This window comes from Anabrus simplex, chromosome 1, assembly GCF_040414725.1.
Source record: "Anabrus simplex isolate iqAnaSimp1 chromosome 1, ASM4041472v1, whole genome shotgun sequence".
NCBI lineage: Eukaryota > Metazoa > Arthropoda > Insecta > Orthoptera > Tettigoniidae > Anabrus > Anabrus simplex.
The window spans coordinates 1,309,400,835-1,309,424,802 of record NC_090265.1 but is presented as its reverse complement, the minus strand read 5'-3'; the positions used below and the strand labels follow the sequence as shown (position 1 = coordinate 1,309,424,802).

Sequence of the window (23,968 nt, the reverse complement as noted above, 5' to 3'; positions counted from 1 at the left end):
TCTTTTCAATGTTAGAGTTTCATATAGTTCTTCATAAAACTCAGACAATGTGCTGTTTTATGAATTGACCACCAATGTATTCTCATTTTCAACTGCTGTCTACTCTGCGCTGACTTCATACAGTATACTGAGAAGGAAGATTAAAGTTTAAAGTGAAATTATTCGAAGGTTGTAAAACGAAGAACGTTTTGTTCAACGACATCTATAGCTTAGAATAAATTCGACGGACGTGACGACTGAAGACACAGTTTAGTGGATAAGATCATAGATAGTGCAATATTCGGTGCCAATTCCGACCGGGGATTATGTACTGTGTTCACTCTCTGCCTATATCGGGCAAAAATATATCCTTATTTCTGAATGTTCAAGCTCTTCATAATCCTTTATGAAATTATTTTTATAAAGTGACAAACATGTACTAGTGTCTAAAATGCATGAGCTCTACGCTGACTCTTCAATGTATATCTACTGATACGTACGATTAAAACAGTAGAAAATATAAGTGAGTTGGGGTTGAAACGGCGAGATATAAGAGTGGGGTGTGTAACATATATGCATATTTTAACCGAGAAAAGTTAAGGCCATTATAATTGAAACGCCTCAACTCGATATTGACTTGTAGTAGGAAAGAGGACATGCCATTATAATCTAGAATCTCCATCTCGACTGTAGATGGCATTATAATGAAAACTCCCCAAGTCTATAGTGACAGCAAGTAGGCAAGTGGGCCTACCATTGTAATCAATACTCCCCAACTTGACTTTGAATGGCAATAGGAAATATTATCTGCCATTATAATGGAAACTCCCCGAATACTTTGTGATTGGCAGCAGAAAACAAGGGCCTGCCATTATAACGAAAAGGGTTGAAAGGGGGAAAGGGCGAAAGGAGCCTGCCAATTTCATGAAGGATCCCCAACTCGAATTGTAGGTTTCGTTAGATGTGGTAGCTAATTATTGGTAGTCCTGTTGGCTGTCGTAATGCTGAAAATGAAAATTGAAATCCACAGCCGTCTCCAGTCATTCGACTGGGTCAGGAATGGAATGAATGAAGCCCCATCTAGCGGTGAGGATAGGAATTGTGCTGGCTGCCGAACCACATAAATTCATGTCAATTTTCAGTTTTAAACCTTTACTCGTAGATCGCTTCACATCGAGTTCCATTTCTTATTATCCTTAATTTTTTTTGCTATTTGTTTTACGTCGCACCGACACAGATATGTCTTATGGCGACGATGGGACTGGAAAGGCCTAGGAATGGGAAGGAAGCGTCCGTGGCCTTAGTTAAGGTACAGCCCCAGCATTTGCCTGGTGTGAAAGTGGGAAACCACAGAAAACCATCTTCAAGGCTGCAGACAGTGGGATTCGAACCCACTATCTCCCGAATACTGGATACTGGCCGCACTTAAGCGATATTATCCTTAATATATTTAAAATTTCCCTCAGCATACTCTCGGGGTTTGATGTTAAAACTTAATTTGGACTTTCAGAGAACTCTTGAGCCCATTAAAACTCTAGGCCATGTTTGTAAAAATATATCCGACTGGGTGAAGGAAATACTTTCACGTAAATACTTATGTTTAGCCCCGATTTTGAAAATCTCATCCAGCCTGGCTCGCTCGAGGAATTCTGGGAATATTCGATTTTTCTAGGGATCTAGAGGGCATAAACTTCCCTGGTATGAAATGTTAAATTTGTAGGATGCCTGGAATTGCCTCATTAATTCAAATCTATTTTCATTCTTATACTTTTGTACGGGTCGCTTCACATCAAGTTCGATTTGTTAGTATCCTTAACTTCTCGAAAATTTCCAGCAATATTTTCTAGGGGTTTGATATTAAAACTTGATTCGGACTACTGAAAACTCTCAAGCCCATAAACACTAGGTTTTCGCTTTGGAAAAGTATATCCGACTGAGTGAAGGAAATGCTTACGCTTGCGTTCTTACGCTCAGCCTCAAGTTTGAAAACACCCATCCAACCTGGCTTCCCTCGGAGATTTCTGGGAATTTTCGATATTTCTGGGGATCCTGTGGTACCAAATTTTATGTTTGTAGGATACCTGGAAGTCCCTCATTAATTCATATCTATTTTCATTTTATACCTGTGTACAGATCACTTCACTTCCAGTTGCATTTATTAGTATCCTTAAACTGTGCCTGGCATTAGGAAAAGGGGCTGCCAATTCCATGAAGGATCCCCAACTCGATTGTGACTGGTAGTAGGGAAATGTGCCTGCCATTACAATGAAAACTCCTCACGTCGGTTGTGATTCGCAGTAGACAAAGCATTCCGATTCGACTGTGACAGGCAGATGGCAAGGGAGCCTGCCGTTATAATGAGAACATCCCATCTGCGCTGTGACTGCCATTATAGTCAGGAATCTCCAACTCGACTGTGACTGGCAGTAGGCAAGAGGTCCAGACATTAATGTGATAACTCCGCTACTCTGTTGGGAAATGGCAGTAGGCAAGGGGCCCTGCCTCGACTCGATAGTGCTTGCAGTACGAAAGGGGATCTTGTAATGAAAAAGCCCCATCTCGACTGTCGCCGGCATTACAATGAAAACTCCCCAAGTCAACAGAGAATGCAAGTAGGCAAGGGGGCCTACCATTGTAATCAATACTTCCCAACTTGACTGTGAATTGCAGTAGGAAAGATGATCTGCCATTATAATGAAAACTCCCTGCTGCTTTGTGACTGGCATTAGCAAACAGGGGCCTGCCATTATAACGAAAACTCTCCAACGCGACTGTGACAGGCAGTAGGAAAGGGGGCCTGTCATTATATTCATAACTCCAGTTCTCGATTGTGACCGGCAGTAGCCAAAGAGCGTTCCATAATAATCAAAACTCCCCAAACCTGGATGAGAAATAATGTATGCGAAGCTCCGCGTTGTATTTCTTGGATGACGCTAAGAGACATGCAATTTATTAAAATGTTACTGACAACGTGTACAGTAATTTACCTAGAAATCCGTATACAATGTGGAATCGGTAATGAAGCTAGTTTGATTATAAAATGAAAAATGAGACTTTTAGGAAGACGAACTCAGTAGATGATCTACGGTTCATAATGTATAACTTACCAGGATATCTTTCAAATTGAAGGCGGCTTCGGGTTTTATATGCAGCATTTGTAGGTCTTCCTTGGTGTTCATAAACCAGGGTATGTGGTATTGGGTTTGGAGTCAAAAAAGTGAAAGTAATTAACCTGGGAGGAGTCATTGTGACTGGCAAATGGGAGTGAAATGCGTCATTGCCAACTCTGCAAGATTAATATATATAATATATATAATATATAAAATGTATAATATATAAAACTAGCCTCATTCACTCCAACTCCAGCACATAACCTACAAGAGGTGTTAAGTCGAGCAACCTAGTTGAAGGCTGGGTAACGAATCCCAGCGGTAAACTGGGTCGACTTGCCGATCAGTGCTGGGGGCTCGAAGGCTCATAAACTTGGTAGTAAGGAGAAGCCAGAAAACATCTTGAGGCAACCTCTAGGGCTAAAAACCCTAGTTGCAAGATGGATGCGTATGCGTCTAAAACAAATTCATGTCAAGTAAGCACGATATTATTATTATTATTGTTCGTAATTTTTCTTTTTCGCAAGCTTGGTTTGCAGGGTAACTCTCTCCGCAAGCTAGTAACAGTAGGCCTATATATCGTGACCAAAATTACTCAAATTATAAGAAGTTAAAATCATATCAAAATGCTGACGATGCATTCATATTTATTTCAGGGATGGAACCAACAATTTTAAGCTTCGTAGTTCGTAAGATGATTAACTGCGACACGAGATGCGTTCTGAAGTCCATCAATGCAAATCGATACAAATGTGCTGTCATTTTCGACATTCCGTACTTTATTTGACTTGTGTCTGCTGCCAAAAGCTTACATCTGTTACCACGACCATGACCTATTTCTTCACTACGTCTTTGGCAATTGCTATGCTATACTTATATATGGCTGCATGTTTATGTGAAGTAACCATATTTATATTGTTATCTCACTATATACGGTGATGTTAACTGCAGACAGTGAACGTGCCCACCCTTCACCTTACACAAATTAGCCATTATTATTGGGAATTAGTTTGCCTCTAACGACAATAGGTACATTTAGTACTCTCACTTTACCAATGGTGGTGGGTTCAAATGGAACAGCGAGGACTCATGGCAAATGTTTACAAGTCTACAGCGCCGAAGACGCACTTTGGTAATACTCGTATCATTAATACACTGAAGAAAACCGAAATTGCAACACCCAGAAGGAGTGGTGGTACTCTGCTGCAATTGAACATGCAGAACAAGTGTTCGGTTGTGCTTCGATGATTACACTTTCAGGTCCCTCTGATAGCAAGTTTGGACAACAATCAATACAGGATGTGCCCACCGCGAGCCGCAATACATTGATGAATTCGTCGAGGCATGGAGTCAATAAGGCCCTGGATCGCTTCCTGAGGAATTGTGGCCCATGCTTGCTGCATTGCACGGGTCAGTTGTTCCAGAGTTATGGGTGGCTGAGGATGGTTGGCCAGTTGTCGTCCCATCATGTCCCACACATGCTCAATAGGACTGAGGTCCGGGGATCTGGCGGGCCATTCTAAGGTTGTGATGTCGTGGAGAGCTTCTCTGGAGATGCATGCAGTGTGAACCCGGACATTGTCCTGCTGAAACATACCATTAGCAATGTTCGCCATGGTAGGGACAACCACTGGATTGAGTACCGTATCAACGTATTGTCGAGCAGACATAGTGCCCTCAACAAGCACTAATTGTGATTTCACATTAAAGCCAATAGCTCCCCAGACCATAACGCTTGGTGATGGCCCTGTGTGCATCTCGACAATAAGATATGGGTGGCCCCTCTCCCCGGCACGTCGGCGCACACGATTCCGGCGATCACTGCGGGCAAGACAGAAGCGCGATTCCTCACTAAAGACGACCCTATGCCATTCGTCGACCCACGTAGATCTTTCTCGACACCAGGCCAGCCTTACACGTTGCTGTTGTGGGGTCAATGGAACACCTTCTGCAGGAGCACGGGCTCTTAAGCCATCTGCATGCAGGCGATTACCAAGTGTTTGTTGTGTAACGTGGGGTGCCATAGCTGCTCGAATTTGCGCTTTTGTTGCATGGGGTTCCATCAGGGCCATCCGAATGATGCGGCGATCTTCTCTCACAGTTGTCTGCCGCGCTGGGCCTGTACCAGGTCTACGAGTGTGGGTACCTTCATTTGACCACTGCTGCCATACACGTTTTACCGTAGATACCTGTCGGCCAACACGTGCAGCGACAGTCCTTAGCGATAATCCAGCCTCACACAGCCCAATTATCCGAGCCCTCTCAAACGGCGTGAGTTGTTGATAGCGTGCTCTTCTCTGTCGTCGATGCATGTTTGATGGGGAACACTTTAATGCACAGACTGCAAGTCAACTATGCTACACCAGAGTCCCTATACTGGAGTTGATTCCTCCGCGACCGATCAAGTGGGGAGATCTATAGCAACAATCCAATGGGTCTGAAACTTTGATCGGTTACATACCTACATGGCATTGTTCCATATCTTGAAAATCAACACAAACGACCAATGCCTTCATGGTGTTGCAATTTCCATTTTCTTAAGTGTATTACGACCGTACAAAGGGAAGACATTATTATGACTACTCAGCGGTTCATCAGAAGCGACTTCAACACAGGACCCTAAGTTCTAAATAAAATGTGTAACTCATCACTAAATAACTCGATGTAATACGTCTTCTTCTCGTTCTGCCTCTTTTTTATCTTCTCCAGCTGATACTCTAGTCTCAAAAGTGTAGGTTTCTATCATGGATAAGTACGGCTGGCGAGTAAGTATCCTAAGAAAGATGCCCCTACGAGCGTAAAGTTGGAGACCAAGAGATATAATTTATTTTTAATTATCATAAATGTAGGCTAGGACTGCACTAAATATACTGAATGATAAGACGAAATGAATAAATTTTAAGAGAGTTGCTTCTGCCATTTATTGCTATCCTACTGGTAAGTATATGTTGGTGGACTATGATTTCGTTATTTAAAAAAAAGGAAGTAACAATCAAGTTTGACAGTGGAGTTGGATGGGGGCGACGCTTGATAATACGTCTTGAACATTGAAGCATAAGGCTGACTGAATACCATACATTTCCCAAAAAAAGGAATCTCACGGAAAGAAAACAGATAATTTCTTACATTACTTCAACATCATCAGTCTTCAGAATATCAAGCAGTATGCACATTACTTGAGACACTCCGGTATTCGCTTCATACTATGGCTCGTATTCTCTCGTTCGCACAGAATCCCGTTCAGTACCGTTTACTTCCCCGACAACAACAAAAAATATATTTCTTTGCCTTCCTATCAAACCAAAGTTATGTATAATTACATATCATTGTTCCTATGTCAAAACCACGAATGTGACAATGTTCTTCCAATCCATTATTTCACTTAAGACTAGTCACTCCTGCCAACCAATTATTGATATACAGTCCATCAGAACAATTTTCGTTGAGTTCATTTTCCTGTACGCGTGTGCATATTCAGATGACATATTACTTACATATCACTTAAGACATGACTTCTAATCCTTCGACGGTACTCTATCTCTATATATAAAAAGCTAATTCCGACTGGCTGTAATCAACGCTCAGCCAAAACTACTCGACATAAAGAAATGAAATTTTGGGTTTACATTTATATTACAGTGTAGGTGCTCACTATGGGAGTGTTTTTGGATATTCCATCGCAAAGAGGGGGGGTGAAAAGGGGGGTGAAGTGTTTAAATGAGTGCATCTATATCTCAAAAAAATTTACAGTTGACAGATGTAAAATTTGGTATTTGGAATCTACTTTAATAATAAATAAATGCGTATTTGTTTGTTTTCTGAGAATTCCCTTAAGGAGGGGAGGGTGGAAAAAGGGATAAAAATAGGTTGAATACCTTTTATGACGATAATTATATCTCAAAAACTGAAGATGTTACAGACGTGAAATTTGGTATTTAGATTCTTCATTAAAAATAAACACGCATTCTTGTTTTCGGAAAATCAACTTAAGAACGGCTTGAAAAGAAGTGAAATAAGGTTTGAAGTATTCTTATTATGATACTTGTGAATACAAAGAAAACGTAACAACCGTGTGGTTGTACATTGACTATTTTTGTGAAATTATCGTACAGTTATTCGTTATTCGTTATTCTGCATATATTTTAGCCTTCGTTTCCCAAATCGATTTTGAATGGCAGTCGGCAAGTCAGCCTGCCCTTATCACCAGAACTCAGCAAATCGTACTTTATATTAGAAACAACGTATGGGGCCTCCTAATGCTGTTTTATGGATAATGCTAAGAGACATGCTATTTAAAAATCTTTTCACTATGTGAATAATTTTCTTCGATATCCGTACACAATGTAGAATACCGTAGCGCAGCACGGGTACATTTGCTAATGAATTCATATTTCCACTAATCTTTCTCACAAAGATTCCTAAATTTTTTCATGAATATGCCCTTCCGCTCACATGATGTAGAGAGCAGTAACAACTTATCCATATCATACGACGAAATTAACTCATTCATGGTATACATTTTCGAAGTTCGTATTCTCCCTTTCCATAAACTTCATACGAGGGCTTTAATAAAGTAATGACGATACTGATAGAATGCAATATTTAATGAACTAATAAGTACAATTGCATTACATTCATTCAATGCAGTCACCGGAAAATATTAATAATGTCGGGAAACCACTGAGGACCGTTGGCAAGGCGTTCTCCGGTGATGAACGTGACGGAGCGTCCCACTGCACGAAGTGCAGATTCCACGTCAGGAAATCGGCGGCCTCGCAAGTGTTCCTTCAACTTCAGAAACACGTCGAATTCACAAAGACGCATGTCTGGTCAGTGTGGAGGGTGTTCGAAGACCTCCAAATTCCACCGTTGCAATAAGAGCTTGCCATGGTTTGTGACATGACAAAGTGCGCTCTCATGCAACACGATAGGACGTTCATCTCGCCATAAACGTGGACGTTTGTGCCAGATAGCCGGAAGTAGATGTCGCTCCAGAAATCGGCAATAGTAGTCACTGTTGGCGGTTTGTCCATCAGGCACAGCATGCGCAAGAATAACACCCTTGTAAATGTATGCCATAATCAGCATAAGCTTCACCCAACAGGGTTCCTGTCGATATTTCTGCGGATGTTGGTAAACTGGGTGACGCTATTCATTGGATTATCACTTTAATTCAGGTTCATAGGCTCGTACCAACGTCTCTTCAATGGTTACAATACGCTGCAGAAACGCGTCTCCTTCGTTGCGGTATCTGTCCAGGTTGATGTCAGCCGGTGCATACAGGTGCCATTTCTGTACGTCGGTGAGTTGATTTGGAACCCAACGAGACGCAATTTTCCCCATGTTAAGACATTTCGTCAGTATGTGCCACACTGACGACTGATGATAACTCCGGACAGTCCGTGGATGGTCTACAGAAACGAGACCACTCGCGATGTCAATCTGATCGTGAGGAATGGACGGCCGACCTGTGCGGTGCAAATCCGCAGTCTTATTCCCTTGACCCATCGTGAAAGCGTCCTATATGATAATACATTCTCGCCACACGCGTCACGTAATCCTCGATGACATTCTGATACATTTTTGCCGCGGGCAACGTACACTACAACGTAACACACACACTCGATCTCGGTAGCTTGCGGGGTCTTCTGTCCATCCATGATCAACAAGATCAAGGAATGTTTGCTTCATGGCCTCTTACTGTGCTTCTATTACTAGCAATAAAATGGGGGATACAATAATATTTTCTGTTCCTCTATTACAATTATAAACATTCTACAGGTATCTGTGTTTCTTCCTAACGAAAATGTAAACGTAATCCCCGTACTGTATTGTCCAGATCTCCTCAAGTATTAAAACACAGTCATTTAGTTTCCAATTATTATAAATGAAACATTTAACAACTTCAAAGATAAGAGTGATATTTTAATGAAAATTTCAATAAAATTTCTTCTAAATATATACTAGTTCTCTGTAAAAAGTAGTTTGCCTGAGACCAAACGTTTAAGGACAGGAATAATGTTCATGAAATATGCAGGTACCCTTAAACTTATGGTAGGGTCTGTCCTTAAATCTTGAGTGGCCGAAATATTCGATGCATTGTAGATTTTATAATAATTTATTAGTTTTCCAAAAATATTTTATTTAGTATTATATTTAGAGCCTCCGTGGCTCAGACGGCAGCGTGTCGGCCTCTCAGCGCTGGATAGCGTGGTTCAAATCCCGGTGACTCCATGTGAGATTTGTGCTGGACAAAGCGGAGGCGGGACAGGTTTTTCTCCGGGTACTCCGATTTTCCCTGTCATCTTTCATTCCAGCAACACTCTCCATTATCATTTCATAGCATTTATCACTCATTAATATAAATCACCTTGTAAGTGGCGTCCCCATTGTAATAACAGCCTATATATGTTTCATTCATTACATCCCTGACCCGGTCAATGACTGGAAAACAGGTTGTAGGTTGTCATTTGTCAGTATTATATTTGCATTCGAAATAACTTAATTGGCCTCCCTAAATACTGGTTTTCTATTAACACGTCACGAAGTTCACTCGGGAATTTTCTACTGATCTAGTTTCAGACTCCTTATTCATGTTTAGTTTTAGAAATTATGTGATTTCAGATACCTGTATGTTTTTGATAATTCTTTTAATAAATTGTATAATTAATAAGACAATGATGACCATTCTTCGGGTACAATGCATGCCTTGAGGAAATACAAGTCGATGCGTCTCGTTTCAGCACCGTTCTCTGTTAACCAGACTTAAACCCTCGCATTTAGATTGCGAATAGCAACCACTGTACTTTTCATATACCACTATTTCCTTCACGGTAATAAAAACCTGACAAATCACGATATAGTGGGTAACGGACTTTCCTCTTACCCGAAGATCTCAGGTTCGATAAGTGGTTGTCCAAAATCTGTTAACCTTGAAAAAGGAGGGGGAACAGTGTCCACTCAGCTTCAGAAGAACAATAGTGGAGCTATTGTTATGAGATATAGTGGGCCTGGTCAACAAAGCCATGCAAATGTTGAGTATATTATCAATGTGACCTGATATAATTCAATATTTTCAGACCATCCGAATGGGCAGCAGGCGGATTCTTTTTCTAGTTGTTTAATGTCGCACGAACATATCGAAAGTTTAATATATTCCACTGTACTTTCAAATCAGAAGACGATGTGACTACAATGAACGCAAGGCTGGACCAGGACTGGGACAGGGAATGTGGCGGCCATTGCCTTAATTAAGGTGCAGCCCCAGCTTTCGCCTGGTGTGAAAGCAACTTCAGGACTGCCGAAGGTGAGATTGGAACCCAGAATCTCTAGAATGCACGTTTACGGATATGCTACTCTAATCGTGTGGCCAACTCGCTTGGTAAGCAATAGTCGTCTGGGGAGGTGAAGGCTCATTATGGACTATACCCATGCTACCAATCCCACGACGACCTGCAAATAATTACAGCAATACCTCCTTGAAATCAATTAATAATTGTATACAGTACCTTCTTATATAACTGAATACCACGTTAATGCTAGAATTAAGAAAACTTTACAAAATACCTGCAACTACAAAAGTTTCTCTAATTCTCATTCATTTATTAATATATTTAAATTGCTTTACTCAGAAGCATATTTATAAAAGTTCTTAGAAACTACAGCCTCAATGTATTTCTCAGTTTCCTTCTTCAAGTTTTCTTGAGAACGTTAATGAATACTTTGGTATTGAAGGAGTCCACTGTTACGGTAAAGCTTTAAAACTCTATTCCTTTATGTTCATAACTCCTTAATAACTATACATTTTTAAGAAGTGTTCTAAGAAATCTTTTGCTTCCCACCCCTCTGCTGAGCTCTTGGAAGGCAATTATTCTTCTGTTCCTAGAAGAGCGTTCTCTTGATATTGCCCACTGCATATTCAAAGCCTTCAGATAACGAGGAGGGTTAATTATTTAGTGCAGGACTATTAACTGTATTGAATTTTAATATAAAGAGGAAAATGGTCTCGAAGAAACTATTAGAGTATATCTCCAACTCGTAGACTGTCTGAATCAGTGTTATCGAGCAACATTTTCAAAACACAACTATATTGGAGAGATATAAAGAAAGCCGTTCCATCTCGGTCATTCTTACAGAGGCTACGGTAGCTCAATCGGGAGAGAATCAGACCTGAAATAAGAAGGTTGTACGTTCAGTTCCAACTGGTGACCACTAAACGCTTATGTTCCGTGTTTTATACTTAATATTCCTTCAAAATATGCCATTTCGTCGCTCCTGTACCAGAACTGCGAATGTGACAATGCTCTTCCTATCCATTATTTCTCCTAAGACTGGTCACGCCTTCCAGCCACACATGGATATGCTGTCCATCAGAACAAGGTTCGCTGTGTTATTTTTTCCTATGCCGATGTGAGAAGGAAAATTAACCTTACCGTACCCTACTAAAGGAAAGTATGTTTGCATGACGTATTTACTAACTCCTGGAGTATAATTTTTATATGGTTCATTTTCCTTTACTCGTGCGCATAGGAAAATGAACCCAGCGAACATTAATTCTGTATGTTTCTATATCTATCCTTTAGTCCCGTTTCCTATACGGGGTCAGGGTTGAGGTGAGATGAAACTGTACGGCATGATTTTACGGCCGCATGCCATGTCCAGAAACAAACTAATATATAAATGTATACTGGACGAATCATCTGCGCCGATCTTTCCTTGCAACCTGCAAGGAAATAGGAATATGCCTCCTAGTCGTCCTCGTAACTCCATCAGAACAATGTTTAATCAGGATACTTGTATCTCAGAAACTGAAGATATTACAGACCTCCTATTAGGATTTTCCGAAAACAAATAATACGTGTTTCTTTATTTTTAAAGGAGGTTCTAAATACTAATTTTTACATGTGAAATCTTTAAAGTTTTGAGATATAGACACACTCATTTTAAAAATCCCCCCTTTTACCCATTAATTGGATTTTCCAAAAAAAAAAAATACGTGTTTCTTTATTTTTCAGAGAGATCAAAAGTAACCAATTTTCAGTTCTGTAATAACTTCAGTTTTTTGAGATATAAGTACCGGTAATCTGATTAAAGGCATTCAACCACTTTTACACCCTTTTTCACCCCTCCCATTGGGATTTTCCGGAAACAAACAAATACTTGTTTCCTTATTTTTAAAGGAGACTATAAATACCAATTTTAAAACAGATTACAAATACAATTTTTCACGCCTGCAAAATCTTTCCTTTTTGAGATAATGGGTATCCCCATAAAAATAATTCTAATAATTTTTCAATTTCCCTCCTCCCTTTAGGAGAATTTCCGAAAAAAAACCACATACGTATTCCTTTATTCTTAAAAGAAATTCAAAATACCAAATTTCACATCTGTAAAATTTTCAGCTTTTTGGATATCAATATCCTAATTAAAAGAATTCAACCCCATTTTCAGAAACTTTTACCCCTCCACCCAAGTGGTTTTTCAGAAAACAAAATTGATTGTTTCTTTATTTTCAACAGAAATAAGAAATACTATTTTTCACTTCTGTAACATGTTAAGTTTTTGCGATATACTGTAGAAATGCTCATTTTAATATTCCACCCCCTTTTTCTCATTTTAATATTTCACTCCCTTTTTAGTTTCCCTTCTTTTCGGAAAATCCCAATAGCAAGGGTTGAAAGGGGTTGAATGCCTAAATTGAAGATACTTATATCTATGTTTCTTTATTTTTACAGGAGTTTTGAGATATAGATACCCCCCACTAAATGGATTTTCCGAAAACAAAAAATACTAAGTTTATTCACATACATTTTAAGAACAAGTGACTAATGTTCACGAACAATAACACTAAAGAATAAACAATAAGGAAACATAGCATATAGTTTTGGTAAAATGAGTATAAATCAATATTGGTGACTGACAAATAATGATTGGCTTGGACCGAGTAAGTTAGCCGTGAAGTTAGGGTCGCGCAGCTGTGAGCTTGCATTCGTGAGATGGTGAGTTCGAGTTCCACTGTGGGCAGCCCTGAAGATGGTTTTCCGTGGTTTCCGATTTTCACACCAGGCAAAAGCAGGAGACCTTAATTAAGGCTACGGCCACTTCCTTCCCACTTCCAGCCCCCTCTTATCTCATCTTCGCTATAAGACCTACCTGTGTCGGTGCGATGTAAAGCACATTGTAAAAAAAGTGATCTGCATGGCTGTGCAACCCAAAATAAGAATCCAGTGAATGGTGGGCCCGAAATTCTAGTAGAAAAAATGTATTCCATAGCTGAAGCTTGCTTGTTGCAAACTACATACAGTACAAGAATTCCACCCGTACATTTTAATGTAATGTCTCCAAGTGAGATGAATCAACAAATAACACTACTGGGATTGCTTATTATTTCTTATTCTCTGTTATGAATACGGAGTTAAATGGTCACAGAGTATCGCAGATACTTGCGGGATAGACCTTTGACGCAATCGATTATCTTTGAAGAGTTTTTAAGTGTTAGAGAATTGTTTCATGAGATTTATATAAGGTGTGCACTTTCAACTCTGCATAGATCTACAGCAGTTAAAGAGACATCGAACACGTATGTTTTACATAACATTACGTTATGGAACTTCATTACTGTAATGAATTTGAACAATTTTCATATTGGTCTATGATAAAATAAGATCCAAAATTAATTCACAAACACGAGTGGAGGAACAATAATGAAATCTATTGTATGAAAGTAGTATTTAAGTACTAATGTCTGCTTCTCTAATTTTCCATGGTTTGTTTGCATAAATGATCGATGATCGTTGATAAAAGCACGCGAAAAAATTGATGAATACATAAGTACATTAATAAGTGCATATACATGTTTACATTTCAGGACAACAATTTGATATTTCAGCCGGAAATACAGTGTTTAAGTTACAATTTTACGTTTTAATTTTTTCATTTTTGATCGTTCCTTTAGCAATAACCAGATATTCGACTTCCGTTTTTTACCAGTAGTTCATTTTCGATTTTATTGAAGGTAACTCTATTTGATGTGAACGACCGCTACTTTGATAGAAGCTGTATTACTAGGCTACTTTAAATGAAAACTACTTCATTACGATAGGACTCTGAATATTGGTAGAACTCAGTCCTATGAACATTTTGGTAAACTTGGCAAGGAATCTGAAAAGAAGGAAAAACATATTTCAGAAAATATATGGTACAACGAGGGCATCTCTCTCGAACAACTGTTAGGTGTTCTAGCTTTGAGTCCGACATTCGCCACAATTGAATATGGTTCTCATGTATGAATAAATAGCAAACATTTAGCAACCACTGGTACATAACTATTTGGAGTATCACTGTTAGGCCTACCATCATATCCGCACCTACATTACCAATTACCTGTTCTCTGTTTTGACTGGACTAGCCCGAATATAATTAGATGGTGAAAGTAATTCCGCCGTAAAACGAGTTTAGCGTACATTTCTTTGCAGCAGTTTTAAATGGAACGTAATATTTCGAGAACACCGATTGCACTAAAACTTGGTAGGATGATCAATTAAGATATAAGAATATCGCTACATGGCTGCTGTTAACACATAGGTTGTCCATTGCACGAAATATTCTGGACGGGAATATGACAGTTTCCTCGTTTGTACTAAAAATTAATAGATGCAAGTCCAGTTATTTGGCTGAATGGTTAGCGTAGTGTCCCTCAGTTCAGAGGACCGGGCCCGAGTTACAGTAAATTGTCTAGCTCGCGGTCTGTGTTCGTCTTGATACACATTTTCATACGAAACATCACAATACAGACGATCACAGAAATCCTCCAGGTAGGGTTGGTTTAAGGAAAGACATCCAGCCGTAGAACTGGACTTAATTCACACATAATGCCAATCCTAATTTGTTGGGGCAAGGCGGAAAAGAAGAACAAGATTAATAGCATGATACACGTGTATGTACAGAGGGCGTAGATTTCACACCACATAATAGTTTAGTGTCATTCGTAAAGGGTATTAAAATATTACGATGTGTTTGTATACTGTACGTGTTAGTGGAAACGGTCTGTAGAGCATAAAATTCTGTTTGTGGGTAAAACATAATTTTTGGTATAAATGTTTTATTTTAGTTTCTAACGGAGCAAACCCAAACCTGAACTTTACCATTTCAAGAAGATCATGTAAGTCATGGTTCATTATATTGTGCCATGTATTTAATGAAAGTCATCAACCAAACATCACCTCTTATGTGCGTATGTGATATGTACATTGATTATAGGTTATTGCACTCGTTCTTTATATTCTTAGAGTATATTTTATTCATTCATGATGTATATTTAAACACATAGATGTGTTTATAAGTTCTCAACAAGTGACAACCAAAAAAGAGAAGTTGAAAGTCGTCGATTGAACAGTGTTATAAAATGGTAAAATGCAAGATTGTCAATTTATGATAATTGTTATGAATTATAAAAATATTATTAAAATTGTGTATGCTTTAGAAGTTTATAGAGACATGCATCATATATTGAACTAGAATACTGCAGAGTTACATTAGACATTGACAAGTTACGTATATCATTCGTCACATAAAACAATGCACACTGATCAGCCAAAACATTATAGCCACCTACCTACTATCGATATAAACCCGTCCAGGATATAGCAGTATCACCTGACTAGGAATGACTGTTAGTCAGACACGCACGGTGCATGTAGTATCAGTGAGCGTGCTGTCCGTGTGTAGAATGGGGAAGGCGCGCGGTCTCTCTGAATTTGACCGACGACAGATTGTGATGGCCCGGAGGCTCGGCACGATCATTCCGGAAACTGCAAGACTTGTCGGGTGTTCGAGGAGTGCTGTGGTTACTGTGTTCAACAAGTGGCGAAACCAAGGTGAGACCCCGTCCAAACTTCGAGGGGTTGGGCTGCCACACCTCATTACAAATGTCGGATGTCGTGGGCTGGGCAGACTGACAAAACAGAACAGGCGGCAAACTGTGGCGGAACTAACATCAGACTTTAATGCTGAGCAGAGTACAAGTGTGTATGAACACGCAGTACACCGAACACACCTAAGCCAACGACCCATGCATGTGCCAATGTTAACACCACGACATCGGCAACTACGAATGAAATGGAACGTGACCATCATCACTGGATGTTGGCGCAGTGGCAGAGCGTTGTATGGTCTGGTGAATTGCGATACCTTATTCATCATGCCGATAAGAGGGTGCGAATCCGTCACCTTTCAGGGGAACAGCTCCTTGACACCTGTACTGCGGGATGGGGACAAGCTGGCGGCGGCTCAATTATACTCTGGGGAACATTCACGTGGGCATCCATGGGTCCAGTGGAGTTTGTGCAAGGCACCATGACGGTCGAGAAGTGTCGTACACTGGTTACAGACCACGTACGTCCCTTCATGAAAATCATGTTTCCCAACGGTAGCGGCACTTTTCAGCAAGATAATGCGCCATGTTACAAGGCTAGGAGTGTGATGGAGTGGTTCGAGGAACACAGCGGCGAGTTGCAATTGATATGCTGGCGCCCGAACTCACCAGACCTTAACCCGATCCAACCCCTATGGGTTGTGATTGAGCGTCGCGTCAGAGATCATCGATCCCATCCCAGAAATTTACAGAAATTAGGTGACTTGTGTGTGCAGATGTGGTGCAAACTCCTTCCGGCGACCTACCAAGACCTCATTGCTTCCATGAAGGGAAATGGCGTACGGGTTTTAGTGCCGGAAGTGTCCGAGGAAAAGTTCGGCTCGCCACATGCAAGTTTTGATTTGACTCCCGCAGGCGACCTGCGCGCCGTGATGAGGATAACATGATGATGATGACAACACATACACCCACCGAAATTAACCAATTATGGTTAAAATTCCCGACTCTGCCGGAAATCGAACCCGTGACTCCTGTGATCAAAGGTCAGCACGCTAACCGTTTAGCCATGGAGCCGGATATTGCTTCCATGCCAAGACGCGTTGCCGCTGTTTTCCTTGCCAAAGGTGGACATACATGCTATTAGGTAGGTGGTCATAATGTTTGGGCTGATTAGTGCATATTGGAATGTTGTAATTAACGTTGCCGTGATTTTTTCCTTTGGGAAAGAAGATAATGCAGAGATTATAAGAAGTGTCAGCGGAAGAGTGTAAGTTGTCTGGAGGAACGTTATTTTCAGTGTAAGTATATTCGCAGTTTTTAAGTCTTGAGGAATGCAAGCAGGACTTGTTATAGTAGAGAAGTATATTTAAAAGGAATTGATTTTCTATGAGATCAATGAGAGTGGAATAAGAATGTTTTCTGATGTCTGGATTGAAAAGTAAGTTGCGTGTCATTGAAGGTTGCAGTGGGTCGCCCGTATGAATTCAAGGTCGAAGACATTCTTTCAGCGGCACTTGAAAATAGTCAGCCACTATCTCTTCTGTGTCATCGAAATACTACGCGTGGACTGTTTCCTTTTTTATATAAAAAGAGGAGCTTGCAAATATAATTCCTAAAGACGAAAGTATGTGTATTATAAATACATTTTTTATTATTTAAAATGTTAAAACATTTATTGAAGTGGAAATTATGTATGTACGAAGTGATTCTGTTTACCTTGCTTTACAGTAATTGTTGAACGGATTCGCACGTATACAGGTAGGAATAAGCTTACAGTCTAATCAACTAATGGTACACCTTTAGCGATAATCGTTTTCGTGCTCAATTGATTATATTTTCTGTGAAGATTTTATTTGTTAAAAATATATATGAGCTCAGGTTGGTAAATTTAAAATGAAACCATCGATTATTCCTACAGTGCATACGCAGGGTCATTCTATGTTGTATTTCAATAATAAACCGAGCGAGTTGGCCAGGTGTTTAGGGGCGCGCAGCTGTGAACTTGCATCCTGGAGATAGTGAGTTCGAGCCCTGAATACGGTATCCCATTTTCACACTGGGCAAATGCTGGGATTGTACCTTATTTAAGGCCGCGGCCGCTTCCTTCCCACTCCTAGGCCATTCCTATCCCATCGTCGCCATAAGACCTATCTGTGTCGGTGCGACGTAAAGCCAATTCAAAAAAAGTATTTCAATATTAATTATAATACCGGTACCGGTACTACCGTTGATTTTACGATAAAATGACTACAACCATCATATTTAGGATATGTTAATAAATTTAGCATTCACCCAAGTTTCATTGAATCTTCTTCACTCGCATTATTACCCTAAAATTGCAATGTCAGAATGCTTTTTCTCTAGAGGTACAAACATGTAAATTAAAAACCAGTTATTTCTCTGTAGAGTAATATCTCTTACAGGAAAGAGATAAAAGAGACGGCGACAAAGAGGGAGATCTTTCATCACATCAGTCCAAGAAATTAATGTAAAACCGAAGCATTTCTGTGACAACAAAATGAATAGAGTTGTAAAAATATGAGTTCCCAGATGGAAAGAAGATGCACTCAGTTTGAACTTAAAAGAGGCTGGTTAACTTTAAAATGGGCCGGGAGATATGAAATAACGTATGGATCTTAGTACCGGGAGTATCCGAGGATATGTTCGGCTCTCCAAGTGCAGGTCTTTTGATTTGACTCCCGTGGGCGACCTGCGCATCATGATGAGGATGAAATGATGATGAAGACGACGTATACACCCACCCCCCGTGCCAGCGAAATTAACCAATCATGGTTAACATTCCCGACCCAGCCGGGAATCGAACCCGGGACCTCTGTGACCAATCGTCAGCACGCTAACCTTTTGGCCATGGAGCCGGACAGGTCAGGAGAAGATACGAGTTCTCAAAAAACAGGGCAGTAGAACCACCTGAAATATCATCCAGCATATGCTACCGAAATTAAAGGTTGCGACAATCCTAAACTAGCTCCAGTAAGAGTAAATACACACTTGCTAGAGTAGAGGTTACAGTAATACATTTTTCAGGCATCATTAGCACACACTAGGTACGTGATGGTGCTAATGACGGGGTCCTCCTTTACACAAACATACATCATCAAGCCCTGCAACAACAGAACAGGGTATCTATTCTTATAAATCAGGATATTATTAATAATGTTATTTGCTTTACGTCACACTAACTTCTTTTACGTTTTTCGGAGACGCCCAGGTGCCGGAATTTCGTCCCGCAGGAGTTCTTTTAAGTGCCAATAAATCTACTGACACGAGGCTGACGTATTTGAGCACCTTCAAATACCACCGGACAGAGCCAGGATCGAACCTGCCAAGTTAGGGTCAGAAGGCCAGCGCCTCAACTGTCTGAGCCACTCGGCCCGGTTGGATATTATTCCTCTTCCACATCATCAACTTCGTTATATAGTAGTAAACTGACGGGGATTCCCTGTACTAGCAATCGTTGTTGAACGGTTAAAACCTTCATGAGACTGGTGTCTATCCGTTACACGGTTACATTCTAGAAACCTTTCCTCAATCATATTGTCCCTCCAATGTAGCGTATACAATGAGCCAAATTCCAAATTTATACGTCATTGTCGTTACTGTATATTAAAATACTGTCGTTAATGAGCATTTTATATTGCTTCAGTATATTTTTGTGTAGTCTGAAGGGACGTAGCCTAGTATTGTTCAAACATCTATACAAGCAATATTTCTACATATACAGGAGTACCTAATAGTTTACTATATTTATGAAAAATAAATTTCAGCGGAAGATGAAAACTGGCATAACATGCACATAATACTTGATGTACCGGCTGGTGCACCTCTATGCCGCACATTTGAATTTTCCGCCTTAAAGTACTCCTCTTCAAGAGGAACTCTGAACTTTAACTACTGTATCAACTCATAAGTTTTCTCAGAAGATGTCACTATCGTAAATTTTGTGATTACGAAGTTGTCAGTATTGTGTGGAGTTCAACTTGTTTTGTTTTCTATTGATCAAGAAGTGTGGACATTCTCTGATAGATGTCTCTACAAAAAACTATGATCATGCAGCCTGGTGCGAAGTTAAGGAACTTTCTGAAGAAATTTTGTATTCATAAGTTTTATCTTTACGAAATTTCTTTTTTTCATTTGTGGGTTGGCAATATTAATCTTTTCTTTCCGCCAGTTTTGAATTGAGCCAATCCAGAATTTCTGTAATTAATTTTTGACCAATCGTGTCGTTCTTCGATTTTGATGTGTAACTCTAAGCTACCCAATAAACGACTGTGGGTGTGTCTTAATTATTCTTGAAAGGTCTCAAATCTTCCCCGAGAGTATAAAAACTGCTGATTTTCCTGTCTCTCGGCCACTCGAACAACATCTAGCCTAGTGTATGGAAGTGTAGCAGGAAGCGGGAAGAGCCTCTTTCATCCGGCAGCAGCTCTTCAACAAGGTAATGGCCACTTAACCATCTTTATTTCTTACTAGCTGAGCAGTTTAATCCGCGGGGAAGGTCCGAAACCTTTATTATGTCACCTATCTTCAAACATGTAAATTGCCGTCACTTTTGTAAAACTTCATATACCTTTAACTGTAAATCGGGGATAGAGAGTGCTTTACCCTCTCGAGCTCCTCCCCTTCATTTTTGCCTTGAGGTGACTACGTTTTGGTAACTTTTTCTTCCTTAATGTGTTAAATTTTCTTATACGAGTCACCTACATAGTTTGGGAATGGCCCCTGGTTCATCGGCCTAGTGCCTCTTAGGTTTTAAAAGATTTCATGTAGGAGTGCAAGTACACGCCTCCATTCTACTTGGTGTTGCGGGCCATTAACTTAACCTATTATTTTTCTACTAAGGCCCATTAGGTTGGGTACAAGATACCCCTGTTTCTTTGTAAGTGTGCCTTGAGGACAGTTAATAGTAAAGTCCGTTGTGGCCTTTGATACGCTTGAAAGATTGAGAGCGGGTCAGCTCTTTCTTGTATTTTGATATGTGCCTCTAGGAGGCCTGACAATGCTAGGTGGGAGCAAGTACTCCAGGTTATTAGGGGTTTTCTGCCCTTTGATAAATATGTGGTTGTGAGCTGAGAGCTCAGGAATTGTAAAAAGTGGGGCTTGAAGCCCAGATCGTTAAAGTGTCTCTAAATCTTGGCTTTCCTGGTCTTGAGCCTGATTTGTTAACTTGTTGTTATTCGTTGAATATTAAAATTCTATGTCAAAATGGTTAAGTTTTGCTATTTTTGAAAATATAACCTTTAATTCAATGTTAATCAATATCTCAGCTTTGTAGCAAATCTTTTAAAGGAGCTACAGGAATTCACCCGACGACGGAATGATTTGGATGTTTGGTGTCATTTATAAGGCTAAAGTTTTAGTGGCAAGCGAGGTAGTTTAGAGTACGGCCACTGAACTTCAGAAAAAACTGTTTGATAGTTGGAGTATGTACAGTGCAGTTTTGAAACGGTAAGAAAAATTGTCAACGTTGTGTTAATGTTCACCGCGTTTTCAAGATTCGAGTGAGAATAAGCAGAGAATATACACTATTTTCTGGTAGGCCTACACATTCATCAAGGACAAATTTTTCTCAGAGGAAAAATTTCTCGGCCTTTTGCTATTCCGTTGAATCGGGCTTTAGTGTTTGCATCTTCCCAAAATATTCCAAAATTTTTGTTTATAACTTAGTTAAAAATTAAAATAAATAAGAAATGTGAGAATATTATCAAGTGTTACGGGGATACCCGTGGAAAAGCAGAGGTAAAAGAAGGTGCGGGCTGGAATGGGTCGGGTGAATTCCTGTAGCTCCTTTAAAAGATTGACGGCACCTTGATGAGTCTTCAATCTGCGCTCAATCATTCCTTCTTCAAATACCATGTTATCATCTTCCACCTCCTATTCCTTTCCCCATATTTAGAATTGCTGAACCACAGGTGGAGAATAGCAAAGATGGTGGGCAGCTATTTGTGGAATAGAGTACCTTATGAAAAGTGGATTATCCGGTCGGTCGAAGGAAACATCCAGTAGTTGTCCCGGAAACAAAGGGTCTGGAATAGAAGGTATGCATTGTACCAAATAAAGTACCTGCACCTGCATCTTAGGCCGACTAGAATGTATAGGAAGGTTACAAATTTGCTAAATGATCCGCTAAGAACATTGTAAATTTTCTGTTTAGGGACATATTTTAGTTTCCGTTCCTCCGTTTCAGATTTTCCGGTTCATGCAGGTTTATTGGCATTACATTTGACTCCTAGGTCAAGTGACGGGACAATTTTCTATTAAAGTCATGCGTACTTAATATAGGGTCCACTTAAGGCAAGTTTTACTTTTCTACTCGTACATGAGGATCAACTAATGGTTAGAAATCAACTAATGGTTATAAATTGCTAATTACAAGTAAGTTATCAAAAATGTAAATTCACATAAATCAGGCAAAAGGAGAGAGTACATTCTAGCGTTGCACTTCTTCATTTACACATTGGAGATTTCTTGAATACCGAAAGTTGTCTGATGCAAGTAGACAAACATTTAGAATGACATTAAAACCATCGCTTTACAAGTAATTTTGCCAATAAAGTACATATTTTAAGACTTACCTTGGGCTATGATTTCTCCATGTTCTCTAGTCCAGTAGTTGATAGACTTAGGGTATGCTTCGCTGTGACACTCGAGGGTCATCTGTTGGCCTTCGTGTGCACCAACTAACTGGTTTTGTATCCAAATCATTGGAGGAACTGAAATGAACGGAAATGAAATGTTTGTTAATTGGCTATAATTACTGTAAATATTTTAGTGCTTTAATGTTTTCATTGAAATTACAACCAGCCTTTTCTAAAAATTTGTCACAATATTAGGTTATGCTACGCTGAATTGGTTACTTATTGTTATAGTTAGTTGAATTCTAAGTTTTCAGTATCAAGACTGACTCCAATCCTTAGACAAAGACCATAGTAATATCAGACCGTAATGCAGAATCCAACATGGCGATCGAAATATCGTATGGCTTTTAGTGCGGGGATATCCAAGGACGGGTTCGGCTCGCCAGGTGCAGGTCCTTCTATTTGACGCCAGTAGGTGACCTGTGCGTCGTGATTTGGATGGAATGGTGATGAAGACAACACATACACCCAACCCCCGTGTCATTGGAATTAACCAATTAAGGTTAAAATCCCCGATCCGGCCGGGACTCGAACCCGGGACCCACTGAACCGAAGGCCAGTACGAGTCGGACTACATGGTGGTTATTTTAGGCCATTGCCCTTGCCTAGATTTACTGTCTGATGTTAAGGCAAAGGAAGGCGATGGGCGTAAGTTCTGGATAAAATATTTAAGGTAGATAATTTCCGCGAAGGAAAACTATTGTATTCAACACTAACTGCGTTTACAGAGTTAAAAACCACCAAATGATATTATTTATCGTCTGAAGAAACATTTTCTAAGACACGAACACATATTCGACCCTCGCACATAACCGTACAACTTGTGCTAGCTAGTTGCTTTACGTCGCACCGACACAGATAGGTCTTATGGCGACTATGGGACAGGAAAGGGCTAGGAGTGGGAAGGAAGCGGCCGTGGCCTTAATTAAGGTACAGCCCCAGAATTTGCCTGGTGTGAACATGGGAAACCAAGGAAAACCATCTTCAGGGCTGCCGACAGTGGGGTCCGAACCTACTATATCCTGAATACTGGATACTGGCTGCACTTAAGCGACTGCAGCTATTGAGCTCGGTGTACAACTAGTGAATTTGACAAACATGAACTCTTACTAGTTTCTACAATAACAGCGCAAAGTAGATTAAAAAACACCAGGCACCATCTCCAGTACCATAAACTGTCACTCTCAATTCCAACGAAGTACAGTAGAGTAGCCAACTTCAAATGTACCAATAACGATGTATTTTTCAATATCTGTTCACCTTCAAAGATATTACTTAAGAATGGGGGAAAAGTTATAACTAAGCTAAAACGTTATTTTCTAAAGATAAAAATTTACTGCTATTTTTTTTTA

At 39.9% G+C, this 23,968-nt stretch overlaps 1 protein-coding gene across 1 annotated transcript in view; it reads right to left on the bottom strand.

Annotated features, from left to right (window-relative positions):
* Positions 1-23,968, bottom strand: part of LOC136858792 (lachesin) — a 1,234,732-nt gene that overhangs the window by 260,701 nt on the left and 950,063 nt on the right. Inside the window, exon 7 of the mRNA XM_068225747.1 lies at positions 22,554-22,691. Within this exon, the coding sequence (XP_068081848.1) occupies positions 22,554-22,691 (138 nt within the window). The remainder of the gene's footprint in view (positions 1-22,553; positions 22,692-23,968) is intronic.